At 43.5% G+C, this 27,712-nt stretch overlaps 1 protein-coding gene across 6 annotated transcripts in view; it reads left to right on the top strand.

Moving 5' to 3' along the window:
• The window catches only part of RAPGEF4 (Rap guanine nucleotide exchange factor 4), a 317,781-nt gene that overhangs the window by 59,484 nt on the left and 230,585 nt on the right, over window positions 1–27,712 (top strand). For 4 of the 6 annotated variants that reach the window (XM_060302243.1, XM_060302240.2, XM_060302239.2 and 1 more), the window contains exons 3-4: window positions 852–940; window positions 16,723–16,869. In XM_060302243.1, coding sequence (XP_060158226.1) covers window positions 852–940; window positions 16,723–16,869 — 236 coding nt within the window. Of the gene's footprint in view, window positions 1–851; window positions 941–16,722; window positions 16,870–23,124; window positions 23,361–27,712 lie in introns of those variants that run through there. The other 2 variants (XM_030851867.3, XM_060302244.1) reach the window with 2 other exon arrangements.

Below are 27,712 nucleotides of genomic sequence, written 5' to 3'. Positions count from 1 at the left end.
AATTTTAAAATATCAGATCATTCCATCTAGCTATTTAGCTAGGATATTTAAAAGGATAGTTGGGTCTCTATGAGATTTTTGAACCAGTGTTTCAGAATGACTTTCCAAACTACTGGTCTTAACATGGATATGAGAACTAAGGTTCTCTTTAAATAACTAAATGTTTTCTCTCTGAGATTACAAAAGTAAAGCAAAATTAAGTTCAGAAGTTTGATGAGAATCATTTCCAGAGAGTAGTTAACTCGTAATGCCTAAAAGCAGTGACTTTATAAAATAAACAAGAAAATGGACAATGAAAATACAGTAGTGAAAAATTTTAAAACAGATTTTATTTTTCTTAATCAGCCATTGGTTAGCTTAAAAGGAGACATTCTATTCTAGAAAGCATGTTGCTTTTAATATAAATAGATTTGGGAAATTGGGGTGGTGAGCTAGTTTTGTTGAGTCCCATAGTCTTATTAACACGCACCCCATCTAGAGTAATAATTTTCCAAGAATCACGATACAGTGAAGTATATTTAAGATAAATTACAGAGAATACCAGTCAATTCTTCTTACATTCAAAGGATCTTATAGCATTTAGGGTTATCATCCCTTATTGCTGCTCTGTAAATATGAAAGAGTTCTGTTTAATAGAGTTCTACTTCATGGAACGTTGAATAAATAGGATATAGCTTTGTTGATAGAAGAGGGAAAGAAAATTTTGGCATGTTCTGGTGGGAACAGATAGAGGAAGGTTGGTAAGCTCATCTAGGTCCAAGTTAGGCTCACAATAACCAGTGAGAAACTATCAGGTTACGTGGTAAAACCAACTTACATTTGGTCTACTTACATGGCTGTTTCTTTTCCAGTATTTCGCCAGGGTGATATTGGAACCAACTGGTATGCTGTCCTGGCAGGGTCTTTGGATGTTAAAGTTTCTGAGACCAGCAGTCACCAGGTAAGATACCTTATTCTTTTTTTTGTCTTAAAGTAAGAGTTATTACTTTTAAACGATACATTATCCCTCTGTCTTGGATGCCATCAAAATTACATTTTCCAAGCCACTTCCTCTTTCCCACAGTAAGGAGTTCAGCAAGTATGTGTTGAGTTCCTTTATTAAGTTACTCAAGAAACATATATAGTGAATGTCTTCCATGATTTGAGTGTGGCGCCGGGTGTGGGAACATGAAATGCAGGAGCATATGGGCTGTTCTCCAGGAGCTTGCTCTCTATTTGGAAAATGCAACAAGTCCGTTGCAGTGAGAAACTTCAGTTACATAACGTGAGATGTGAGCAAAGGGGAAGGAGAAGCAGGTCTTCCGAGGTTTGTCCTTAGAGCCTCCTCCGTCTGGTTTCCTGACTTTTCTCCGTCCTAGAAGTGATCCCCTTGTCGGCCTTTAAAGAGCTCCAGCAATGCAGGGGAAATGTGGTTGGTGCAGTCCCCCAAATATCCCTCACTTTTTCTCTACCTCAACTTGTCAAATGTGGGAGGGCCAGTAATACTTTTTTCCCTAACGTGCAGCACAGGCTTCCTTTATCCTAATCAGTCACCTCTGAGGAGCTTGGCATCCTAGTAGATAAAACTCATATTCTTCTTGCCCTCCATCCCATACTATTTGTGAATTTAAAATTGGACCCTGGGCTTCCCTGGTGGCGCAGTGGTTGAGAGTCCGCCTGCCGATGCAGGGGACACGGGTTCGTGCCCCGGTCCGGGAAGATCCCACATGCCGCGGAGCGGCTGGGCCCGTGAGCCATGGCCGCTGAGCCTGCGCGTCCGGAGCCTGTGCTCCGCAACGGGAGAGGCCACAACAGCGAGAGGCCCGCGTACCGCAAAAAAAAAAAATAGAAAATTGTACCCAGAGTCTCCTTTCATATCTGCAGTGACTTTTGCTCCGTCATTATTCCATGTGGCCTAAATGTGCGGGACCTTCCTACTTAGAGCCAAGACCCTCTCATCTCAAAAGGACACCCCTCTAGAGGCTACCGCCAAGCTTCAGTATGAGAATGTTCCAGGTTTATATTCACATATTCAGGATTCAGATAAAAACTGAAGGAAGAGAATTGGCTAACTACAGAATCAGAAAGAAATATCAAGAAACATCAAAGAATCAGTTAAAGGGACAAATAACCTCCAGCCAAGTACCATGTTTAAGACAGTGCTTCTGAGCCTTCTCCAGATGTGGCACACTTCGAATGTGAGAAACATCATGACGGCCTCAACTTGAGGTGTAAATTTTGTAGGAACTTGTGTGTGTGTTGGAGTCGTGGGCAGTTACCATCTAACAAGCGGATGGTTGGTAAGTGGACATGTGAAGTTTGGAGTATAGGTGCCTGTGTCCCACCCATTGTCATGGAGGCTTAGGACCTCAGGCCAGTGCCCAAGTTCTACTTAACCAATAGTGTACCTTTTCTATGCACCAGTGCATCAAAAGTTCCATGAGAAACTGCCCGGAATCTGTGCCCGCTAGCCTCAGTGGTACTGTCCCTCTCCCCTCTCTCACAGGGCCAGTTTCCTCTTGGATTTCAGAGCAGCCCAACGGGGGAGGTGGGTTTTGATTCTTGTAAGCTGCCTCCGTTTCCCAGCGGGACCGAGGACAGCTAGCAATTCTTGGATATTTGTTATGTGCTAGGCAGTGTTCTAAGCACTTAATAGGTGTTTACTCCTTTAAGCCTCACAATAACCCTATGAGGTAGGTCACATTACTGCTTCATTTTACAGATGAGGAAACTGAGGCCTCAAGGGATTAACTAACTTGCTCCAAGTAACATATCTAGAAATTAGGGGAACCAAGATTAAAACCCAAAGACTTAGGCACCTGAACATACGCTCTTAGCCAACACTCTGTACTATCTGACTCTGAAGAAACATGATGAAGCGTGTGATTTCCTTCTCTTGGCTACTTCTCATCCTTTCAGGTCACCCCATGTCCTGCCTCTCTGCACACCTTTTCCCCGCAGACTGCTGTCCTGGTTGGGTCCCCTCCGGCTCTCGTGGCTCACAGCTGCCCCTGATGCTTCCCTTCACCCGGTCGCACCTCCGTGGATGTGCAGAGGGGACAGGACCTAGAAGAGGATGATTTTCCTTCCTCCTCTGCATGGTCCTGAATGAGTAATGATGGTGTGGGTGGAAAGTTGAAAAGAGAAAGGTGAGGAAAGAGAGGAAAGGGAAGGAAGATGCAAATTAAGGAGGAGAAAGGTGAGAAGGCAAGAAATATAAGCAAGAGAGATGAGGAAAGAATTTTAAAAAGCAGAGCAGATGTTCCTAAGGGATGATAAACAGCATCAGCAGTGACGTGCTGACACCTCAGATGTTAAAAGCTGGCGTGAGATTTTGATGGTATTAGAATAGTATTTGGCCAGGGGCTGCTGGAGTGTTACCCTGGACCAATTATCTCTCACCATGGGGTGCCAGCCAAGAATAGCTGAGCAACACTTTGTTATTAGCTGTGGGTTTTAAAAAAATTTTAGTAAATTTTTAACTTTAGATTTTAGCTGTGTTTTTTTTTTTTTTTTGCGGTACGCGGGCCTCTCACTGTTGTGGTCTCTCCCGTTGCGGAGCACAGGCTCCGGATGCGCAGGCTCAGCGGCCATGGCTCACTGGCCCAGCCGCTCCGCGGCATGTGGGATCTTCCCGGACCGGGGCACGAACCCGTGTCCCCTTCATCGGCAGGCGGACTCTCAACCACCGTGCCACCAGGGAAGCCCCCAGATTTTAGCTGTGGTTTTGACCTCAGCCCCAATGCAGAGAAGTTTCCTGAGCTGGGCTTGCTCTTCTCTTACTTTGTTAGGAATTAGTTTTATACCAAAGCTGGCTTATTGCCTCCTCTGTGTACTTCACAGAGTCCAGCCATAATGTCCAACCAGAGTTTTCTGAATTGATTTGGAGAGTCACTAAGAAACACATTGACCTCTACATCCTCCAGCCCTCCCAAGAGTAGCCTGAGACAGACAGTGATCCTAGCCTTCTAGCCAGCTCTGATGGGCAAGACAGGGTTCCAGCCACACGGAGGGAAGAAGCTAAGGAGGATGAGTGAGATGGCTGAATCTTCTCTCGTGGCAAGTTGCTCAAAGGGGAGAAACAAAAAAAACCCATTTCTAGCTGCTCTAGCCTTGTAATGGACTCTGGTCTCTGCCCGCTAGTGATGTGGCCACATCAGGTCTATGGGTTAGCCAATCAGAGTAGCACCCTATGTAAGTGAGGGTTTGCCAACAGGGTGCCAACAGGATGCCAAGCAATGCCAACAGGAGATAGATAGATAGATAGAAAGATAGATAGATAGAAAGATAGGTAGGAAGATAGATAGATGGATGGATAGATAAATAGATAGATAGAGACAGATATTTCTTTTAAGGAATTGGTTTATGTGATTGTGGGGACTGCCAAGTTTGAAATCTTCAGGGCAACTGGCAGGCTGGAGTTTCAGGTGAAAGTTGATGCTGCAGTCTTGAGTCTAAAAGCTGGAAACTCAGGCAGAATTTCTATGTTGCATTGTGGAAGCAGAATTTCTTCTTTGGGAAACCTCAAGGGAGACCTATGTGCTCTCAAGGCCTTCAACTGATTAGATGAGGCCCACCCACATTATGGCAGGTAATCTGCTTTACTTAAAGTCTACTGATTGCAAATGTTAATCACATCTAAAAAAATACTTTTATAGCAAAATATAGACTGTTTGACTGAACAACTGATTACCGTAGTTTAGCCAAGTTGACACACAAAATTAACCATCCTATACCCCTATCATGGGGAGCAAAATGAGATTGGGCAATGGGCCATGGGAGGAGAAGCAAGAAAAGACCTGGAATTCCTAGAGACCAGCAACAGCATTGCTAAGTGCCTTCACGTGTCACACTGTGTGAGGGGTTCCGTGGATATTAACTGTCTTTATCTTTAGTTATTCACGTCCTATTTTACAGGGGCTTGAAAACGAGGCTCAGAGACCTTAGGTATAACTTTCCTGGGGCCACACATACGTACGTGGCTAAATTAAGAATTGAATTCACTCGACATTTCAAAATGAAGCTTACTGGGTTTTACAATAATTCTGTGTTTGGTAAAGGAAGATAAGTTTCTGTGGCTTATAGAAACATTTTGGATACCTCCTAGATGCTTAACAAATACCTGTTGGAATGTGAGCAACTCTCTAATTTTGTTTACTTCCCGATTTCAAGGTTTTTTTCCAATTTCTTTCACTTAGTAAGTCGCCATGCATCATATGAAACCTCATGCAGCAGTATTAATGTTTTTGTAGGAAAAAGAACCCACTGCAAGTCGTCACAGTTTTCTGGCTAATTACTACGTTGACCGTTGTCTGCCCAGAGGAGTTGTTAATGTCCGCCACTAAGTAGGTAAAGCAGAGTCCTTACTGATGACTGAATGACAGTTTTATGAGGCCACATTTTAAAAAATTTGTATTAAATCTGTGGGTTTGTTTTCCCCCTGTGTATGTAAAGAAAGTTTGGTTACATTGTGGAATCTTTGCTGGGACTAACTTTATCTGCCTATTTTTGGTCTCTGCGGACCAAAAATGTCAGTGCTGGAAAATTCCTGGACAGTGGCTTTAGAGGTACATGGCTATAAAAGAGAAGTATTTCCTTCTTTTTACTGCTTGACTTAGCAAAATAAACTCATTTTAGTTTTATAAAATGCAGGCAAGAAAAAAAAAAGAATTGAATTCACATCTGACACACTCCAAATTTCATGTTCTTCCTGCTGTTCACACACGAAAAAAGGTGGGCAGGGGGCAGTAAAAGAAAAAGAAGAAAAGTTAAAAGAGACTAAGAGAGAATTAAGGAAAGAAATGAGGTAACAGCAAAGAGTCAAATCTTCAAAAGTGGTTAGGGCAGTTTCTTGCTAGCCTGCCCCTCCATTTCCTTTCCTCAAGTCTCACCCTGCCCTGCATGCCTATCTTCTCATCTGAGAGTCAGAAGTCAGAGGAGATGGTGGTGATGAACTGCCAACCTCATCTCTGAGTTGCGGCTCCTCAGTAGGGTTTTAGCTGAGCCGGGATGGTGAGATAAGGGCAGGAATGGCTAATGGTAACAGGGCGCCCACTAGAGGCAGCTTTGTGCAAAGCACTTTACAAGTTTTATTTCACTGGCTACTCCCTGCATCGCCTTCCCCATTCAGTGCTATTATTAGTCTCATTTTACAGGTTACACAGCCATTAGGTGTCAGAGCCAGTTCTTTGTGATCCTAGGGCTCACGTTCTTGACCCTCAGGGTTGTACAGGTGCCATCCGGAGGGTGGGAAGGGGAAGGGATAAAGTGAGGGCTGAGCAGTTCAGCAATGACGAGTGTGCAGAGAAGCAGCTTTTCCCCTGCAGCTCCTGCAGCCACCCTCCTGCATTTCCGATTCCAGCTCAGAACTCAGAGCTCCACGCCTCACCTCCAAGCCCCCCTGAGGCGTGCTGCTGGGGAAGGCCCGCTTCTCACCCTCTGCTGGGCTGCCCCTGGCATGTGGGCCCTCCTGCACCACCTTTCAGGCCTGGACGCGCACAGTGAAATGAGCGTGGCCCATCCCTTCAAAGGGTTTCTGGGTTAGAGGGTGGGAGAGGTGTTGATGGGATGTGTAGGGGGTTGAGAGAAAAGGAGGAGCCTGACTTGGATGATGAGGTGGGCGGTGATGCCACTGATTGAAATAAGAAACACGTGAGGAAGAAAACCCTTCACAGATCCTGGTACAGTACTTTTATGGCATACATTTATTAGGTACTATTGATTTGGGGGGAATGTCTTCTGAAAAAAAATCACCCTATTTCTTATGTATGATAGGAAGATATAACTATAACTTCAAGAATACACAGAGCAGAAGTATCTTATTTGCCTCATAAATTCATGTTACTTTCCTGCCTGTTTCAGTATATTACTTTTTTTCCCTTCCCATCATTCCTCTATACTTTTCTGCTCACCAGAGTAAGAAAACTCACTTCTTGCTCTCTGTATGATTGGTTTGGCAGGTTCTTCTTGAATTCTTTGGACCTCCCGTGGAGGGTCACCCTTATTTCTCATTAACCATACACTACGAGCAGAGTAGTATTAAATCTCATCATATGCAAAGCATTTCACTTGCACTCTTTTGTTTGAGCCGCTCTGTTAGGTCGACCCAGCTGTGTTGCATCTTGCTTAGGTCACAGGTGAATGAGTTGCCCACTCAGGAGGACACAGTGGTAGCCCATAGAGCTGGAAGTCACCTGACTTCCTTACCCAATCCGGTGCTCTGCCCGAGCCACGCTGAGGTTGGCCACACGAGGGACCATCTGCTTGGGGAGGAGGCTACGGGTACAAAGGGCGCTTGCTCCCAAGCGCTGCCGGTACGCGCGCATGGTGGTCACGGCGGTGTGTGGCGCCTTCTTCATACCCTGGGGTCACGCCGATGCCCAACGTTATAACAAAGAAAGCCCTTGATTCCGCATTTGGGAGAAGGAGGAAAACAGAAACACGCCGGTAGGTAGTAATATAATCTTCAGGCCCTTTCCTGGCATGGGAGGGCGGAGGGGAAAAGCCCTGGGGCTGCGGGCAGCCAGATGGCTCGCCTCCTGGTCTTGTTTGGGGTCAGCCCGCCCAGTCAGTTTAGAAACACAACGTGTGCCAGCCGGGGAGGCACGACCTGGCGCGCTGATGCTGCCCCGGCCTGTGTCCGCTCCTGGCTCGGGACCGGCACCCTGGGGTACAGGAGCCTGCCGCGCGCTGGCTGGGACCAGCTTCTCTGCCTCTCACGCAGTTAGGCCTACGCTCTGCTTCCCCGCCTTCTCTTCACCTGAGTCTCCCCAGTCCAAGGCCTCGAGCGCGGACCGGGGTAGGGGAGAGACAAAAGCCTCCGGATGAGGAGAGGGACGTGGGCCGTACCTACCCGAGACCCTCCCCGAGGAGCTGGTGCCACGGTGCTTTCGTTTCTTGCGTTACAGCCTTGAAACCAGGGGTGTGCTAAGAACTCTGGGAAGTACATGGATTATTCCATTCCTGTTATTATGGCGAACTTTTATTAGAGACCGTCCTTGGAAATGTCTTCCTGTAATTTATATTGATCCCACTACTCCGTAAAACAAAACCTACTTGGGAAGTGCTCCTGCCCCTGTGTCCCTGTGTGGCTGTCAGAGGCCCCTCTCCCAGCTGCCCAGCCGTTTTCCTGCCTGGCCGTGCATTGTCTTACCCCCTGAAACTGAGAATGCCCAGCAAGGGGCCCTGCCCACGGACAGCCTCACTGTCCCCGAGTGTCCCAGCCTGGCTCACGTGCTCGTGTAGGACAGATTCTGCTGGGGATATATCCTCCAGTTCCCAGCGAGACCTGTCCCCACCCTCGGTTTCTTACCTAAGCCTGAGCAGGACGCGCAGGCCTTCAGATGCCCACAGCTGAACTCGAGTGCTCAAGAAGCTGCCTGTCTCCGGGGCCTAATTAACTTAACGGGCTGAAAGCCAGAGACTTTACATTCCCACTGGAATGAATAGTATCAATACTATGGGTGGACTTTTTCATGTTTAAGTGGATTTCAGGTTAGGAGTGAGCACTGGAACAAGTTATAAAACAAATATGAAGCTTAAAAACAATAAATAGTTTTAAAAACCACACTATCTCAGACAATACCCAACTGTGCGTGGGGGGGAAGGGGCCAGAGAGACAGGGTCCTTCTTTTCTCTGCAGATTTTATAAGTGAGGAGCCTCTTTGGCATGGTAACTATTTAAATCCTAAAAATAAAGTTTTAAACTAATCTTTACAGCAAAAAAGTATAACAGTTCCCCAGTCATATGAAAGAAGAATTTCTGATGGTTGCAGAGCAAATAGAAGTTCATACTGCAAAATAGGGAATGGGATGCTTTATTAATTCATTAAAACTTTTATATTTCTATAACAGATGCTTAAAGTGTTACTATTTACTTAATGCAGTGCACAATGGTTTAAATCAGACCTCTTTCGAAATCCTCAGAGCCACTTAATTGCTGAGTGACTGTGAGCAAGTTAGAGCACGTGTAAGTTCGAGATACTAGTTCCTGCCTTAAATTAGTTAATGTAGATAAAGCACTTAGTACGAAGCTTGGCAAGGAGCAGGGCTTCCGTGCTTTTTTATTACTACTTGGAAAGAAAAGTTGGTTGCCTGAAGTGGAATGCTGTTGGTTGCAATGTTGTCATTTTACCACAAGAGGGCAGTGCTAGAATAGAAAAAGCAGGAAATGCACTTGGTATTCGAAATGGCAAGTTTAACAGTGCTGTTCAGCCATTTCATGGGATCAGAGAATGGGGCTGAGCTTGGCCTTGGTCATCACTTTATTCATCTTTTCATCAGTCTCTATAAAGTTGTCTGGCGATTTTTAGCCAAATTTTTGGAAAATGGTCTCTTACTGGTTCTCTCCCCAAAGTAAAATGTGCTTTTTTTTTAAAAACCCTCTGTCTATACAACAAAGATGTTTTTAAGCGTTGCATATTTGTAAAATTTGGAGGATAGGCATGTTTCTCTGTCATGTTGCTTTATCTTTCCCCGTCTTTGTTTTTGTCTGTCTGATTCTTTGGTTCATTCTCATTTCACCCCATTATTTTCAGACCTTGCTGTCATTTGGAAACATCTTCTGAACCCATTTATCAAGCCAATAAAACCTGAAAGGTGCCAAGTCTAGAGTGGTTGTTTGTAATCTCTTACTACTTGTCTATGCTTAGGTCACACTCTTTGTTAGGATCTGATCAGAGTTTGTTTAGCATCCTGCCTGGGGCATCCGAGTACTGTATTTAGTTTTGTTGCATGTAATTCTGGGTTTGGGCAGAGGCAAGACAGGGCCACAGTGTAGTACAGACTGGCTCTCTGCTGAAACAGGGCTGGCCTCCCGGAGTGAGTTATCAGATGCTAATGCGAGTCCATTCTCACTGAACCTTCCAGCAGCCAGCTTGCCTGATCTTGCTGTGCTGTGTCTAACACCGATTCCAAGGAAGTGCTCTCAAAGTAATAGAGCTTGTCTTTGCTGTTTGTTAGGAAGAAAAACACATTTGTCTTAGTATTTTGCCTTCCTGCTTGGTAGTAAATCCTTAAGGCTGCACATACGCCCTAATGTCTTGACAAATTCAGAGATTAGGGTCCATTAAACTTTTATTTTCTAAAAGGACTTGGAGCACTTCGTAAATTCCAGGACTAAATTCCAGCTTATGAAATAAACCCAGGCACTAGCAGACTTAATGGCAAGTGTTGCCTATAGGCCTAAAATAGAAATTGTAAAACTACTTGTTTTGTAAAAATTTGTTTCAGGGTGTACACACTTAAAGTACCAGTTTGTTCCTTGATGTTAACCCAACGTGTATCCAAAACAATAAATATGCGGTGAGACAATCAACTTCTTGAGCTACTAATAAGGAAGTGAGTTAAATATGCATGATTAAAAATAGGATACCCCTCTGGGCCTCCCTGGTGGCGCAGTGGTTGGGAGTCCGCCTGCCGATGCAGGGGACGCGGGTTTGTGCCCCGGTCCGGGAAGATCCCACATGCCACGGAGCGGCTGGGTCCGTGAGCCATGGCCGCTAAGCCTGCGTGTAAAAAAAAAAAAAAAAAAAAAAAAAAAAAGGATGCCCTTCAAAGTTACAGAGCAGTCAAAAAATTGATGTACTTAACACAGAATTCTTCTAATTTATTGTTTTAAATTTCATCAGAGTGTCTAACTTGTGTAAATTAGATTTCAGCTGCTGCTCATAGACCTCATGTGCAAGGTCCACGTTTATTAGCTTGGATATCAGTGACACATAACCGTGGACTTTCTTAACACCATTCCCATGTCCATACTGTAGTAATGTTTATAACGAAACAAACAAATAAAATGCCTCCTATGAGAATGCCTACTTTAAGGAAACCCAGTATACTGTAATCCAGACATTCAAAGCAGATAAATTAAGGGGTGATTAGTTGCAGTGCAGAAGGATTCTTTGATTTACAGCAGGACTCTTCAGAAGGGTTCCTTTGAATACATGCTCCCCCAGAGAGCTGAAGTGTTTTGCAGATCATTCAAACCACTTGACATCCAGACTGGGGGACAGAGAAACTTGGAATTTAAGTGTTGAAAAAGCCATCATTAATTGGAGATGAATGCAAAATGATTAGAGATTCTCTGTTACTTAAATAGTAGAAAAATACACTTTGCTTTTTAGACATGTAGATAACCACATTTATATACATGTATAGGTTGTCAGAAATAATATCTTCCATTTTTGATGGAGCACCTGTGTGCCAGGAGCCGTATTGGACTATCTATCACGAATACTGAATTCTGCTAATAATCGAACGAGAAAGATTGTGCCCATTTCGCAAGGGAGGATACTGAGGCTCCTGGGAGCATTCTCCCCAAAGCCCAGGATTAGTAATTGGCAGAAATGAGCTTTGAATCTAGGTCTGCAAGGCGCGTCCTCTTCTCCCTATGCTGCCTCCAGGGCACTTCCCGCTCGGTATGGAGTGTGCCGACTCTGGTGCCTCCAGGTGTGTGTGCTTTGCCTGACGCTCCCTGCCTTCCAGCAGGGCCAGATTGTTGACACCTTTGTTAACTTACCTAACACCAACTTTTAGGAGCAGAAGTAACCAGACCCCACCTATTCTGCTGAAACACATACCATACCAAGATATTGCTCCTGACTTCAGTTGGTGCCCACCTGGGCAGGAGGAGAACCTGTAAGCTGGGGGCTGCCCATGGTGGAGATGGGCACCTTCTAGAGGGCATGTGCAGGTGCTGCTGGGCAGGAGGTGGGAGCAGCACAGCCCCCAGGTGAGCAGGTGAAGGGCTGAGGCAGGTCTAACATGATGGGTGGGGCCTGGTGATGGGCAGGGAGGCAGGAAGCAGGCTCTGTGATGGAGCTGGGTGGCCAGGCTGACGACAACGAGGCCCGGTATTAGAAGGGTGCCAGAGAGGAGCCAGGGCCTGGGGAGTGCTGTCACAACGAGGCAGTCTACCACTTTGAGAAGAATTAGGATACCGGCAGGTTATCGGGACAGAGACGCAGAAAGATAGAAACCCAGTTTGTCCAACTGATGCAGGAGCTCCGTTATTAGAACAGGGCACAGGATCAGAGTGGGCAAAGCAGAAATGCAGATGCGATTCTTAGTTTCTGGCTTCGGTCGCTTGCATTTCTCCTGAGTAAGGGGGTCAGAGCCCCAGCCTGGAATGGATTTGATCCTCTAGGTGAGGGTCAAGTGGGCCCCAATGTTGGGATTAGAGGGTTGGAGGGGGAGCAGTGCCAAATGTGTGGGCTTTTCCTGGTGATTTGGAATTATTAGGTATTCAATCTGTGAATTGGCTGATTGAGAAAAGAACCTGTATGGATTACATTAATAATTAATCAGCTTTCTACTGAACCTTAGAAAGAGGTTCTTAAATTTCATATAAGTTAGGAAGTATATGGGAGGTAATTAGATTGGCTAGTTTCTAGTCTCAACTCTTCTACCTGTTAGCCACACTTCACAAATTACTGAATATCTTTGAGCCTGATTCTCCTCAACCTATAACATAACAATAATCCCAGTGTTGCAGGACTGCTTTAATACTACCACCAGGAAGACTATCTTTATTAAGCATTTCTCTTGAGTCCGGCATGGTGCAAAGCACTTAAATACTTTATCTCCTTTAACTGTTGTGAAGAATTAATGAGACATAGTCAAGACACCTGGCCCAGGGCATGGCCTATAGTACTCCACTCACACATGTGGAGATCCACGTGAATACCGAGGCACGGGAGGATAAGTACTATTAAGGGTGACTGGGTAAGTAAGTTTTTAGAAGGTAGGAGGAGTGATCAAGTGGACTCGCAGATGAGAGAGAGCTCGATCCGATTGCGGGAAGAAACCAGGTATCGTATCAGTAATGTGTCATAGGTAATTCTTTGTTTTGAGAGCCCATCACTGCTAGTTATGTAGTAGAATTGGCCTTGGAGACCCAGGATGCTTTACTAATACAATGAAGTCTTCCCAGGTGTCACCCAAGGGATATTGCACTTAGGATGTGTCTGATGCAAAGCCGTCAGTGATAAGCTGGTCTCTGTTGCTATTGTAGGATCTCTCTGGGATTACTGGTTAGGCCCAGGACCTCCCCAGAGGTCTCAGTGTAACTTGGGACTCAGGGCCACGTTTAGCTAACCCAGTCTCCTGTTTGCCCAGAAGCTAACCTGGAGACAAGGGTTTGGCTGCAAGTGCTTTTTATGGAGGAAACCCCAGGAAGTGTCGTAAGGGAGTGGGAAGTTGACAGGAGGAATGAGGAATGCCTATAAAAATGTGTAGGTAAGGAGTTCAGCTATGGGCACCTGGGCTCACTCCTTCCGCGGGACCCTCTAAGAAACTGGGTAGGGTAGGAAGCCGGCCTATTTATCTTGCTCCTCTCATGCCTCTTTGGAAGATACACCTTACAGGCATTAATTGCCCAGCACGCTGCCCTCAAGTGGAGCAATGCAGATGAAAGGGGAAGCCGAGCGTATATGTGGGAACTGTCCAGAAACCTACAGTTGCCTGCGAGGGTGGGAGAAAGGGGTGGGGGAATCTGGCAGGGCTCCAGCAGCATCTGCTAAACCCACCTTCATACTTGAAGACACTCAGATTTTTAGATCGTCATTTCATATTTGAAAGTCCCCCCAAATAAATTACCATCTTAACGTAAAATGGGCCATTCCTTCACTGTTGATGTTTCATAGTCCTTGCCGATTTCTTCAGTCTTCCTCACTGTAAATATTTCCTTTCAGGTAACCTTTCTGAACATTAATCTGCAATTGAGCAGAAAATAAATGTCTGAATAGTCCCTGTCTAGTACGTATTGAGACATGAGCAGATCTCTAGAGGATGTGTGAGTTTAAAGGAATAGTAGTGTTCCCTGCAGAAATGGGCACTTGCAGCTGCAGGCAAAGGCATGCATTTAAGCATCTCCGCAGGGTTGCAGGCTTGGAACTCTGACCTGCAGGGATCTGGCGAGCTGGGAGTGTGCACTAAAATAAGAGTGCGTCGGCGACTCTGACTCACATTCCTGGGGCTCACGTTTATCCTGCCTTTCAACTTATTGATACATACTGAGCAACCATGTTGGTGCTGCCACCTGAGAGAACATTTGAATGTCAATGTCTTTATTTGGTAATTATTTTCTACGCACATTGCAAGTCCCCTCCTGGAACTAAAATGCAAACAAGGCCTCGCCCCTAGGGACCATAAAGGGAGTGATTCATCTTTAGGGTGAAGATGTTCTTCTTAGGACTTTCTTCTTCCCTGTGCCCAATTATCCCAGTTGCCCAATCCACACTTCCCAAATCCATTCAGATTTCTAAGTAAATTTGTCCTAAAAATACCGAGTCTGCTGAAAGTCAGGTTTGAAGTTGCAAGTAACGCTTCTTTCAGGTGAGGTTTTATAGTCCTACTTTCAAAACTATATCTTGTATTTGTGATTCCCTGTCCTTACATTTGAGAGGATGGGGTCTGAAGGAGGAGAAGACAGGTCGGATCCCACACTCAGCTCTGGTGGGAGAGCGCGGGATACTGGGAGCGAGCCCAGGTGCTGGACGGAACGACGGGGGCTGGTGCCCCTCTGCACAGAGGTCCTGACGCACGGAGCCACACTGAGGAGGGCACTTGGCAGCACTAACATGACTAAATGTTGTTACGTGTGAGCAGGCAGGTGTCATGTTAAACTCTCTAGGGGAAATCCAAGAATAATTTCAGTCTTTTGTCATCATTACCAGAGCTGCTCACCAGCAAGAAGATGGGCTCATGCGACTGACTTTCACAGGCTGTGTCTTTGTATACCTTCTGGTGACACATGGTGACAGGTGTCGGGGATAGGAGATGAGAGATGGAGAAGACAACTTATTCCGTAAAAGTCTACAGCGAGCTCACGAAAAACAGATCTGCATAGTTCTTGTGCGTTATACTTTGTAGCTAATCGTAGATAATTGAGCTACATGGATAGTGGCAGTAGTAATACATATGGTTCGTCCCTGTCAGGTTTTAAAATAGAAATTTACACTGGAAAGTATACATTAGGCTAAGAGGATTCTTTCTGAAGGGTCCAGATGATTAAAAAAAAAAATGAAGTAGGCTAGTGGATCTTTAAGCGAACCCGTAGTCTAAAGAATTTGTGAAAGTCTGTCATTTATCATAATCCATCTTGTGTTTTTACTAGAACCTGAAAATTACTCAGAAGTATCTGATATGCTGGGTATTGATATTTCAGCCCTGGGGATATTTTTCTGACTGAGTTTGTTACCAGCTGCCTTTCTGGAAAATTTATTAACAGGCCATTTTTATGTTTCCCCCTGATCTTTCATTCTCTTCTGAGATATTATTGATTTTATTTTCCTGAACACAATTTTAAGTGGTAATATCTGTGCAGAAGCAACTTGCTATGGTTCAGGGAACTGGATTCTTACAGGCATTCGTCTTAGTAATGTGATTACAAAGTCACTAACGTGATCTTAATAACATTTGCCTATTATCGTGTATTAGGTGCGTGAAAGGAAAACTGTACTTTCTAACTCAGGATTACCCTTGTGTATCTCCCTTAGTTGATAGTACCTTTTGCAAAATTAACGTCCAGGTGATCTTGAGTGACTGCATTACTTGCAACTAGTTAGGATTAAATCCAAGTATCGTCGCCCATGTTGCATGCAGAAAGGAAATTACGTTTTTAGTACACCTTACACTTTGAAATCATCGGTTCAGGACATTTTATCAGCTAGCCACACAGCACTTCACTGGGTGCTGCGTTTACTCTATTGTGGCTGAGGGGGGCAGCGTGATACAAGAAGCTGGGAATCTGTAGTCAGATAGTCACAATTGGAACCTGGCTGCGTTACTTACTATCTGTGTGAACTCGGGCCTCGTGAATCCACCGTTCTGACCCTCAGTTTCCTCATCTCTTTGAGTCAGACTGACATAACCGTATCCCCGTTCCAGTTTCTTATTTAAATATCGTTAACTGTACTCTCTCACTAAAAAAGCTGAGTTCATCTTCAAACGATTTCCCCCGTTTTCTTAGAGCGAGTAGTCTTATAAAAAGATAACCATGTCCGCAGAAAGATGTGCACAAGATTGCTAGCAGCCTTATTCATAATATCCCCAAACCAGAAACAACCCAAATGTCCACGAATAGGAGAATGGATAAGCACATTGGGGCATACCCTTGCAATGGAAAACTATTCGTCAGCGAAAGGAAAAAACTACTGATCCACGCAACAACATGGATGAATCTTACAGACGTTATGTTAAGCAAAAGAAGCCAGACACCAAAGAGGGCATATTGTCTGATTCCTTTTACATGAAGTCCTAAAACTGGAAAAATTCCTTTACGGTGATAGAAATCAGAGCATCAGTTGCCTCTGAAAGGAGGGTCCTGACTGGAAAGGGGCATGAGGGAACTTTCAGGGGTGATGGAAATGTTGTCTTGCCTTGGGTGGTGATTACACGGTGTATATATTTGTCAAAACTTGTTGAACTGTGCAAGTGAATTGAGTGTTATATTGTATAGAAATGAGTTGACCCTTGAACAGGATGGGTTTGGACTGTGCAGGTTCACTCATGGCGGAGTTTTTTCCATAGTAAATACTACGGTACGACATGATCTGTGGCTGGTTGAATATGCTGATGTGTAGGAACCACGATATGCTCAGCTTTTCTACTGTGTGTGTGCAGGGCTGGGGTTGGTACCCCTAACTCCCCCGCTGTTCAAGGGTCAACTATATACTTCAAAGAAAAGACAACTCATCCACTGGCAAAATGTTTGCTTTTCTAATGCCCAGTTTTTTGGATTCTCAGGATGCAGTGACCATCTGCACTCTGGGGATTGGGACAGCCTTTGGAGAGTCCATTCTGGACAACACTCCCCGCCATGCGACAATTGTTACGAGGGAAAGCAGTGAACTTCTCCGCATCGAGCAGAAGGACTTCAAGGCACTATGGGAGGTGAGCCCCAAGGCTGCTTTGTCAATTAACGCGGTTGCAGAAAAGAGAGAGAGCTGCCACATGGATAATGGCATTAGAGTCAAGCCTTAATGTGCTCTGTTCTGAGCCGGTGGATGGAATTTAATTTTCAAAACTTGTCTTTGAAATGAGTGAATGAAAAAGCCATTTTGACACAAGATGTCTTTCCTTTTTTTTTTTTTTTTAATGTAGTGCTTGCTCAATTTTCTGTGGTTTGACATCCATTATGATTATTTCTTGAATGACCATAGAGTGTTTTACGTATAGAGTGTTTTTATGTATTTCCCCCCTCCTATTCCACAGATGTGTTCTTAACCAGGGAACAAAATACTTTGACATTTTCTTTGGCATTTTCAAAATCATCATTGACATGTTCCCTGGGAAAGTGGAATGGATGGGGTTAACATCTGCTTCATTTAAATGCTTTAAAGAATGATGTGCCCTGTAATAAGGTATGGGAAACGAGGGACGGAAAGATGGCTGGTTACTTGCCAACTTCAAAATGCACGGATAGCACAGCCGTGGATGGGGGCAGCGGGTCCTGGCGGCTCGTGCATTTCCCGCTGCTTACCAGCGCCCTTTAGGGTACCATGCTCATTTACAAGAAGGACGGGGAAGAAATCAGCTTACACGCAGTCACGGTAAATGGAGTGCTTAGAAAGGCCCTTGCGTCCTTTATGCTCATTCCTTTTCAGTTCTTCAAGCTTCTGGCTGTTCCTTATCTTTGTCCTTGGCTCAGTACGTCCAAGCGTTAACCCATCGAGCTGGCAGGCTTCGCCACTTGTCCCAGTGTGGCTGAGATTTTAAACCTGATCTGAAAAGAATTTTGTGTAATCAGATAGTTTCCTCCAGAGCCAAACAAATGACAGATGCGTTAAGGGAGCAAACCTGTAGGTGAATGAGTGATGCTTTACCTTGAAAGTCCTGCAAAGCCTTGGAAGGCCTTGGTGGTGAAACCTGTTACTTTTATTCTTGGCAGTAGTGAATAAATTGCAGGGTTACTTGTTGGAAACGTTCCTCTTAGAAAATATTAAAGAGCTCCAACTGCTCTCTAAAGTTCAGAGACAAAAGCGAGTTTTAGGAAGGTAGAGCTAAAGTAGGTTTGCATGAGGTGTGTGCGGAGAGGTTTTCTGTCAATTAAAAGGGACCAAACTTGAGGCAAATAAGCCGCTTTTTGGATCTTTCATTTAAAAGGTGAGCTGAAAACTCTTTTCCAAAAAGAAAATTCGGAAGACTGGTTTAAGAACAAAAATGACTCCAATTGTGATGTATGTCATTATAACTGCTTTTGTCCGTGATGACTTATTCAAGTTGCTGGCAGAGGATGGTTTGTGGCAATATTTAAAAATTTATTTTAATTAGGAGGCCTCAGTGCTGTGAAGAAAGTTCCTGAGAAGTTGCTACCTGTGAACATTTTTAAAAATTTATTTTAAAAAATTTCGGGACTTCCTGGCTGTCCAGTGGTTAAGACTCTGTGCTTCCACTGCAGGGGGCATGGGTTCGATCCCTGGTCAGGGAACTAAGATCCCGCATGCCGTGTGGCATGGCCAAAAAAACAATTTATTTAAGAAATTTTCAGACGTTCAGAAAATCAAAAAGGATGATACAATGAACGACTTATACACTCTCACCTAGTTCAGCAGTTGTTAACATATAGCCATATTTGCTTCATCTGATTTTGCTGAACCACTTTAATGTAAACGACAGGCATCACGACATTTCATCCTATATATTAGCATATTTCTCCAAAAAATCAGAATGTCCTGCTACATACCCATAATACCATTATTTCACCTACAAAACTAAAGATAATATACTAACGTCATCTATATCCAGTCCACAGTTCAAATTTCCCCATAAATATCCAGAAATACATACATTTATTCCATAAGTATTTTTATATCTGTTTTATTTCAAACCAGACTCAAATAAAGAACCATGTGTTAACATTTGATTGTTATGTCTAAGTCAGTCTCTCCCCCCCGCCCCCCCCCCCCCCGCCCTCTCTCTCTCTATGACACTGACTTGTTAAAAAGGCCAGGTCAGTTTCTCCCAAATTCAAGGTTTGTCTGATCATTTTCTCATGGTATCTTTTTTTGTACCCCTACCCCAGGGTTTCCTGTAAACGGAAGTTAGAGCTAAATGTTTGATTAGGTCAAGCCAAACACTTTTGGCAAGAAGTCAAAGGTGATACTGAGTACGTTAGGTTGCTCTTAATGTCTGGATGCCTCACTGTAAGTGATGCATTGGTTTGATTTGTTTGATCCCTTGGTTGGATTGTATCTGAGTTATATTTTAGGGCTATTTTTCACAGAGGTTTCCCTTAGAGGAAAATTATTAAATGGGGCTGTTGATGTTGAAGGTGGTCCTTGGCATCCCAAACCTTGCCATATGATTTTGTAGCTCTGTGGGTCCAACCCCTCATCTGTAACCTCAGAGCATGATTCTGGTCTTCTCTGTCAGTGACTTAAGTGAGCTGAAAAGGATGGAGAGAGTTTTTAGACTGACCTCTTATTTTACAGGTTGGGGTTTGGAACCTCATAGTGAGCAAGAGATTAGTAAGATATTTCATTTTTATTTACCTGTTCATGCAAGCGAGCGCAGAGTACAAATAAGACGCTCCGTGAACGTTTTAACTGGCTAAAGTGAGAATGCAAGGAACTCCATTATCTAGCAACCTGTGTGAATCAGAACTTTATTAATGAGCACACCTGTGCATATACAGTACATGATGATCCTAAGAAATTGTGGAATTCTAAATTACCTTTCGAGCAAAGAAAATTGACTTATGTTTATTCCACTGTTCATTTATTCAGCAAATACTTAGTGAGAATCTCCTGTGTGTCAGGTCTGGCTATAGCAGTGAAGAAGATTGACAGGGCGCCTGCTCTCTGGGCCAGGGCTTCTGTTCTACTTGGAGGAGAGAGAAAATAGACTAGCAAGTCAATAATATTATTTCAGAGTATAATATATCATTATCATTAAGTAAATTCTATTTCTATTCTCTGAATATAGGTGATCCATTGATGGCATATGTAACACTAATCTGTTAGCAAAATATTGGATAACCAGAACACCTATTTCTTGATTATGTCAGATAAGAGTCTATAATTCAGCCATTCATCACACTGGTACGTAATATCTGTAAGCAACATTAAAACCCAAGCTCATGCTGTCAGCTGAAATTTAACTTAGATCTGGTAGCCAGATATCAAAAGGGAAGGATGACATAGCTTCAGGATTCAGGGAGAAGCCTCACTGAACCATGAAATGGCAGGAAGGAGGCAGCAGAAAGCTAAGCTGGGTCCTGCCTCTCCCATCAGCATGGTAAGGAGCTCACTGTTAGGCCATAGTTCCCACACGGTAGAAATAAGATCATCTGAATCATGGGTCTAAATTTGCATGTTCATCTCATTTGCCTGCTTACTTCTGAGGAATGTCATGGTGGGCCCATGGTGTGGCAAGCACTCTCAGATTGAGGTTTCCCTCCTTATCTATGCCTTTGATGTCACTTAAAGTGGTTGACAAGGACCAGGAATCTGAGTTCCTTCTAACCAGGAAAATGATGGTGTGTAATCACTAACAGGTAGCACAGTCTACAAGTAGCTCTTCAATAGGCTGAGCGAATAGGCTATTTTAAATCTTACACTTGAGACTTTAATGGCAACAGAGAGCTAGGTAACCCTGCTTCCTTTCCTGACCAAAGGCAAGTTTCCTCAGCTCTCCGCAGATACACACCCAGAGAACTACACCTGAGATTTTGAAATCCTATTCAATTTCATCCCCGGTCCTCTTGCTTTATGTTGTCTATTATGTTGTAAGTCAAATTGGTAGCACCCAGAGTATTTTTTAAAATTATTGTCATAAATGTGACCAGAGGCATTATTTCAGTCGTCTATATAAATATATCAAAAATAAATAAATATTCCCCAAGATGTAACTGAGGAAGCAGCTTGATGCTTTTCTTTGTACCCTGTATCTTTCCTAATGAAAACTTTCTCTCTTCTTTCCTTTGCATGTTTCAGTTGCCAATTTATGATCATATTTGAGGGAGCTGGGATCTCCATCTCAAAGTCAGGTCATATTTTCTTAGCTTAAGTGAATTACAGTAAATTTATTCAGATTTGGTCAATAATGCTTCCCTCTTTTCATGCCTCTTTAATATTAGAACTTAATAAAAAATATTAACTAGGGTATAAAACGTCTCACTTTTCAGTAGCATCTCAGGAGGGAGAGTGAGTGAGAGAGAAAGGAGAAAGTTATTGAATTTCATTCAGAAAAAATTAATTTAAAAGTCTTGGAGTACCATTTTTAGTTCTTGAGAATTGTAATTTAAACTCTTTGACCCTAGTGGCATTGCATACCCTCAGTAAGGAAGTTAAATGGCAAAGTAGTTAAGTGTGGGCTTGGGAGTTTTAAGCTGTGATAATCTTGGATCAAGTGTTAATGAGTATCTATGGTTGCTGGTGGCTCTTGGAATAAATAAATACTGATTTACTGTCCAATTCCATGAATTTCTTCTCAGCAAATATAGTCTAATGTTTCCAGTGGTTAGAACAACGACAAGGAGTGTTTTTTGTTGGCTCCCTTTCTGTCTAACGTCGTGGATGAAGATGCTTTTAGGTTTGCAGCATGTCTTGTCATCTTTACATGGAATATGCCAAGTACATGGACTTGTATGAGGAGATGAGTCCAGTGTGTTCAGAGAAGTAGATTGGAAAGTCACTCTCCACCAAACTCATAAAAGACACCACTGAGAGGTCCTTGCACTAGTGATCTACTACCTGTGTTCCAATTGCATGAACGTCATTCTGGCCAAAAACTTTCCTTCACTGTGGGCTATGTTTGAGCATGTGCAAAATAATACACACTTGTGAATGAATTATTTGAAATTTAAAGACAACAATGAAACTAGAGTCTTTAGAAATAAAAGCAATTATTTTAAATTTGTAGTCTGACCCATGCCACAATAAAAGTGGTTTCTTAGCTGTAATAGTTACCCAGAAGCTCTTGTGATTTTATTCTCACCAGGACATACAATATCGCAGAGAACCGTTGCTCGGATGTAATGATTGATCCCATAGAGTTTATTCCCCAAATGTGTCTGTGGCCTCAATAAACATTGTTGACCGAAAAATTTTTTTATGCTTTCTGGGATATAAACTGGTAAGAATAAGAAATATGTCCATGTTTCTGCCTTAGGAAAAGGATACAATTTGTAAACAAGAATATTTCCAAGAGTAGTGAATATTGTCAAAGAAATAGTTTTATATCTATCTCTATTCCCTAATTTTCGGTGTTTTATTTCTCGATTCTACCAGATACATTGGCAGTTGTTGGACTGAAAAGTTTTGTAGCTATTTCTGTTTACTGCCTCTTTTGGACTATGCAGGGAGAAAAAGCCCTTTTCCATTAATAATCTTACAAGCCACTACGAGAATAGGAATTATTGAAATTACAGCAGCTTGGTCTTTGCTGATGCACTTTAAAAACCATATTGGAGTAATATACCTCTCAGAGGCATCTGCGCCTGCTTGAATAGATTGGATGTTCCTCTCTGTCTTGGGCTGTCAGAAAAATTAAAGCCCAGTGCTTAAAACATAGTATCTTCGAACATAAAAATCTCAGAAGCCCTTTGGGTGGGTTTTAATACTTTATTTAGCATGCAAACAGTTTCAGGTTGTTTCACTTTTGCCTGAATGCTAGGCTTTCAAGGTAGACCGGTATTTCAAGTAAATGTTTAGTGGCCCTGGGTATTGAGGTTGGACTGCATGACCCATCCTCAGATGGGCAGCCCCTGGCCTGCCTGTTAATGTTACAGGGACCCACCCCCTCATCTGAGGCTTAACTGGAACCTAAAAGCCAAGGGACCTGCTTTCTGCCAAGTCAGAGGCCTGTACTTAACTTTTGGCGACTTCGGAGCTTGTACCGTAGGGTTACTTCCCAGGCCAGAAATTTGCATCAAAGGGCTAAGAAAAATACATCCAAAAATAAACATGAAAGCCAAGACTTCATGCCAGGAACTCCAGCCACACACATCCTGTTGGCTGGTTCTCTTGCCTCTCTCCTCACTGTTCTGCTTCTTTTAAACCGAGCCGGAAGCCTGCTCCGGTGACTCGGACCTCACGTCTGCCCCAGGGTCTCACTCCTCTGTCCTCAAGCTTTTCCATGGGATGCTGAAACGATTCAAATCCAGAAAGGAAGGGAGTGAAGTTACTAGGAGATAAGTAAAGTTAAAAATAATATATGTATATATAGGAAGTCTTTTCCTATCGCCTTTGACGGCCTGAGCTTTCCTGAAGAACCACCAGCCCCGGTTTTCTGTCTGGACTGAGATCCTCTTAACAGTAATAGATACTAACAGGAAATAATCAGCGATGAAGGTGCATTTTGCTGTCCAAATAAAGCACAGTTCTTCACTGGATGTCTGAGAACGCTGAGAAAAAGAAAAAGAAGGACGTATGCCCTACCAGGTCAGAATGGGTCTTTTTCTATTCTTTAGTGGGGAGATATTATATGTCACCGTTGGCAGTTTAGTTCTAGGAATTATACTCTAAAACATCTCTGGCTTTTGTAAGTATGTTCCACCAGACCTAAATATGTACCACGGCACTGACATAATTTGATTTCATCTTTATTTATGGGGTGGGGGGGGAAGGGGTGGCTCATCTTTTTCTGATTGTGAAGGATTTGTTTGTTTAGCCTGATGATCTTAAATGTTTCTAGGAGATAAAGATATTTGTTCATAAGTAGGCAGAGTTACATTTATCACATTAATATTAAATGTATGTATTTATCTGGTGAATGGCATCTATTAAAAATGAATTTGGGGCAAGGAAACAGATTGAGAGTGATGGTATTTCACCCTCTGGATGCCCTGGTAGGCACCTTGCCTGCAGCTCTCAGACTCTATGAAGTCCTTAGTGTTTATGGCAATTCTGTTACATTATTGATGACTTGAAGTCCGGCCAGCTCCAAAAGCTGTGATCTCACTCTTTCTCAGAAGATGATCGGGGGGGGGGGGGGGTCTGAACAGATCAAGGCTTGGCTGGCAGGTGCCAGGAATGCCCAGATGTTGCGGGTGGGCTTGCTGGCAAGGTGCTGTTGTTGCTTCTGAGCTGGTATTCCTTTGGGTGTTCATTTCGGGAGTGTGCAGTGGTCCCTCACACCTTTTAGGAGTCGCTGTTGGTGGAGGTTTTGAAATCCTTCCCCTGGTTGTGCATTTACCTGCACGCTGTTGACACCTCCCCCCGACCCTCTCCCCGCACTCTAATCTCGCAGTGGCCCTCTTCACTGTCTCAGCTCACCTGCTAGGCTGCATGCCTGCTAAAGCGCTGTTCGACTCAATGTTAATCGATCCCACTTTGAAAATTTCATCTCTAGAAGCTTCTGTCGTATTCGACAAACATAGTTGGCTCCCACCACGGGGAGGTGCACAAGGCACCGCATCTGTCTTCCTGGTTTACGATCTAGTGGAGAAAACAGACAAGCATAAACACAAATCACCCTGATATCAGACAAACTGAAAAGTCCCATAAGATAAGACACAGGGTGCTGAAGGACATATGGCGGAGGGCAGGGAGAGATTCATTTCCACCCAGGCTATCATTTCATCCAAAGACAAAGAGATCTGGTGAATTCTTGTGTGGCTAACAAGGCTGTTTTTCAGCCTCCCACAAGGATTGGGGTCAGTTAACCAAATTACAGTGTTTGAGACAGGCTTGTCGCAAGGGACTGACCACACAGAAGAGGCAGGGCTTCCTCACTTGTGCTGTGCTGCCTGCTGCCTTCTCCTCCTGTCCTGCACCCCGGGCGGGCTTGGTTAGGGGTCTGCCTGCCCTCTGAGGGTGTCATGTGTTGTATTTCCAAATGCCTGGCTTTGTGTTTTGTTTATTGTTCAGTCATCCTCTGGAGAAATCTGTTCTGAGGTTTAACGGGTCCCCAGGGCAAAGGCAGTTCTAGTTGGGAAAACTTTTAAGAATTTGAGACTTTCAGAAGGAACACGTGGTATGCGCTGGGGATATCGTTAAGCTCTTTATGTGTCAGGAGCCCTCTGGTCATGGGACTTTCCTCCTCTCATCAGGCCAAATTCCACTCCTGTGTAGTCTACAGGCCACTGCAGAGAGGTTAGGGCACAGTCACTGGGGCAGGGTGTCTGACACCGAGGAAGGAGCAGCAGGAAATCCTGTCCCAAAGTCGGCAGCTCCGAATTCCTGCAGTCTTGCCCTGGGGTTGATCTCACTGACCTCAATGTTTTGAGCTGTCTAACTCAAACCAATAAATGCAAGACAGACCTTCTGAAGGCTATTGATGTGGTCGAGTGTTCTGGCCTGAAATTCTGATCTATTCCTGGTTTAACCCAACTTTGCTGAATGCCCTTTTGGAAAGCTCTCCAGCTTCCTAGGCCACCTGTCTGTAAAATAAATGTACCTTTACTGAAATCCTGCCTTGCTGACAGCAGTGGTTCAAGTTAATGTTGAATGTTAGGTGCCTTATGAGCTGAAAACTTTAGTGCCTCGTCCTTGCCTTTCGGTTTGCAACTTCAAGAAACCAGAGCCACAAATTATGTGAATGAAAAGGATAAAGTATAGGCAAAAGTTCATATTGTATCAAAATACATTATTTGAAAGGCAAGAAAAACGTTTTTTTATCTTTCATTTATAATTGTAATTCCTAAAACTAGTTCCACGTTAGAATGACCTGGGGAGTTATTAGAAAATTCCCGTGCGTGGGCCCTCTCCAGACCAGTGAAACCAGAGTCTCTCGAAGGTGGGGCCTGGGCATCATAGCTTCTTAAAGCTCCCCAGATGAGTCTGCCGAGAACCCCTGTCCTCCAGCTCCAGGCTCTGGTATCCACTCTGCCGCTCTGCACTGGCTGCTTCTGCATGTACCTGGTTGGCATCTTCGCCCAGTGCTAAGGCTCTACGATGGAATAATATGTTGGTTCCTTCCTAGTCTTTGTAAAATTTTCCGAGTGTAATTATTCCTTCCCTCATACAGACATTCTGCTTCCAAACTGGGGTTTCTGCCAGATGTAAGTGATAATGGCCATCAGTACTTCAGAGACAAGAGTGAGGGGCATTGATTTGAAGCTTTGTGATTAGAGGTGACCTCTGTGGTCTGCTTATTAAAAGTGTGAGAATAAGGTGCAAAATCACCCCCAAATTCCAGTCCTACAAGCACGCATTCTCTTAGTTGTGAGAACAATGGTGTCATTATACATCACGTAATTCCTGGAAAATTCCACTGTGCCCTTGTGAGAGATAAGAGTGAAAAAGGCAAGTAATATCTTACTGTTATTATGAAGAGAGTTTTGAACTCAGGCACTCGCTGAGAATGTCTAGATCTACCTCATCCCTGGACTATACTTTGAGAATCACTTCTTTAAGATAAATTCCCAGAAAAAGTTTTCCCATGAAAACTTTTATGGCTCTTGATAAATATGACCAAATTTATTTTCGGTGACTTTTATCCTGCCATCCAGAGTATTTGAGCATGCCTGTTACATCCAGCCTTGGTTAGCATGACCATTTTATATACATTTATATATATGTGTGTGTATATATACTTATATATGTTTATATGTTTATTTTCTATCATATTGTTATCATGTTTGTTTGATTACTGCTGGGATGGTAGGGATTTTCTTAAGTATTTCTTTTTTTTAACATCTTTTTTGGAGTATAATTGCTTTACAATGGTGTGTTAGTTTCTGCTTTATAACAAAGTGAATCAGTTATACATATACATATGTTCCCATATCTCTTCCCTCTTGCGTCTCCCACCCTCCCTATCCCACCCCTCTAGGTGGTCACAAAGCACGGAGCTGATCTCCCTGTGCTATGCGGCTGCTTCCCACTAGCTATCTATTTTATGTTTGGTAGTGTATATATGTCCATGCCACTCTCTCACTTCGTCCCAGCTTACCCTTCCCCCTCCCCATATCCTCAAGTCCATTGTCTAGTAGGTCTGTGTCTTTATTCCCATCTTACCCCGAGGTTCTTCATGACCTTTCTTTTTTTCTTAGATTCCATATATATGTGTTAGCATATGGTATTTGTTTCTCTCTTTCTGACTTACTTCACTCTGTATGACAGCCTCTAGGTCCATCCACCTCACTACAGATAACTCAATTTCGTTTCTTTTTGTGGCTAATATTCCATTGTATATATGTGCCACATCTTCTTTATCCATTCATCCGATGATGGACACTTAGGTTGCTTCCATCTCCTGGCTATTGTAAATAGAGCTGCAATGAACATTGTGGTACATGACTCTTTTTGAATTATGGTTTTCTCAGGGTATATGCCCAGTAGTGGGATTGCTGTGTCGTAAGGTAGTTCTATTTGGAGTTTTTTAAGGAACCTCCATACTGTTCTCCATAGTGGCTGTATCAATTCACATTCCCACCAGCAGTGCAAGTGTTCCCTTTTCTCCACACCCTCTCCAGCATTTATTGTTTGTAGATTTTTTGATGATGGCCATTCTGACTGGTCTGAGATGATATCTCATTGTAGTTTTGATTTGCATTTCTCTAATGATTAATGATGTTGAGCATTCTTTCATGTGTTTGTTGGAAATCTGTATATCTTCTTTGGAGAAATGTCTATTTAGGTCATCTGCCCATTTTTGGATTGGGTTGTTTATTTGTTATTGAGCTGCATGAGCTGCTTGTAAATTTTGGAGATTAATCCTTTGTCAGTTGCTTCATTTGAAAATATTTTCTCCCATTCTAAGGGTTGTCTTTTGGTCTTGTTTATGGTTTCCTTTGCTGTGCAAAAGCTTTTAAGTTTCATTAGGTCCCATTTGTTTATTTTTGTTTTTA

Source organism: Globicephala melas, chromosome 7 (assembly GCF_963455315.2).
Source record: "Globicephala melas chromosome 7, mGloMel1.2, whole genome shotgun sequence".
In the NCBI taxonomy this organism is placed as follows: domain Eukaryota; kingdom Metazoa; phylum Chordata; class Mammalia; order Artiodactyla; family Delphinidae; genus Globicephala; species Globicephala melas.
This window is presented reverse-complemented; position numbering and strand designations above follow the sequence as displayed.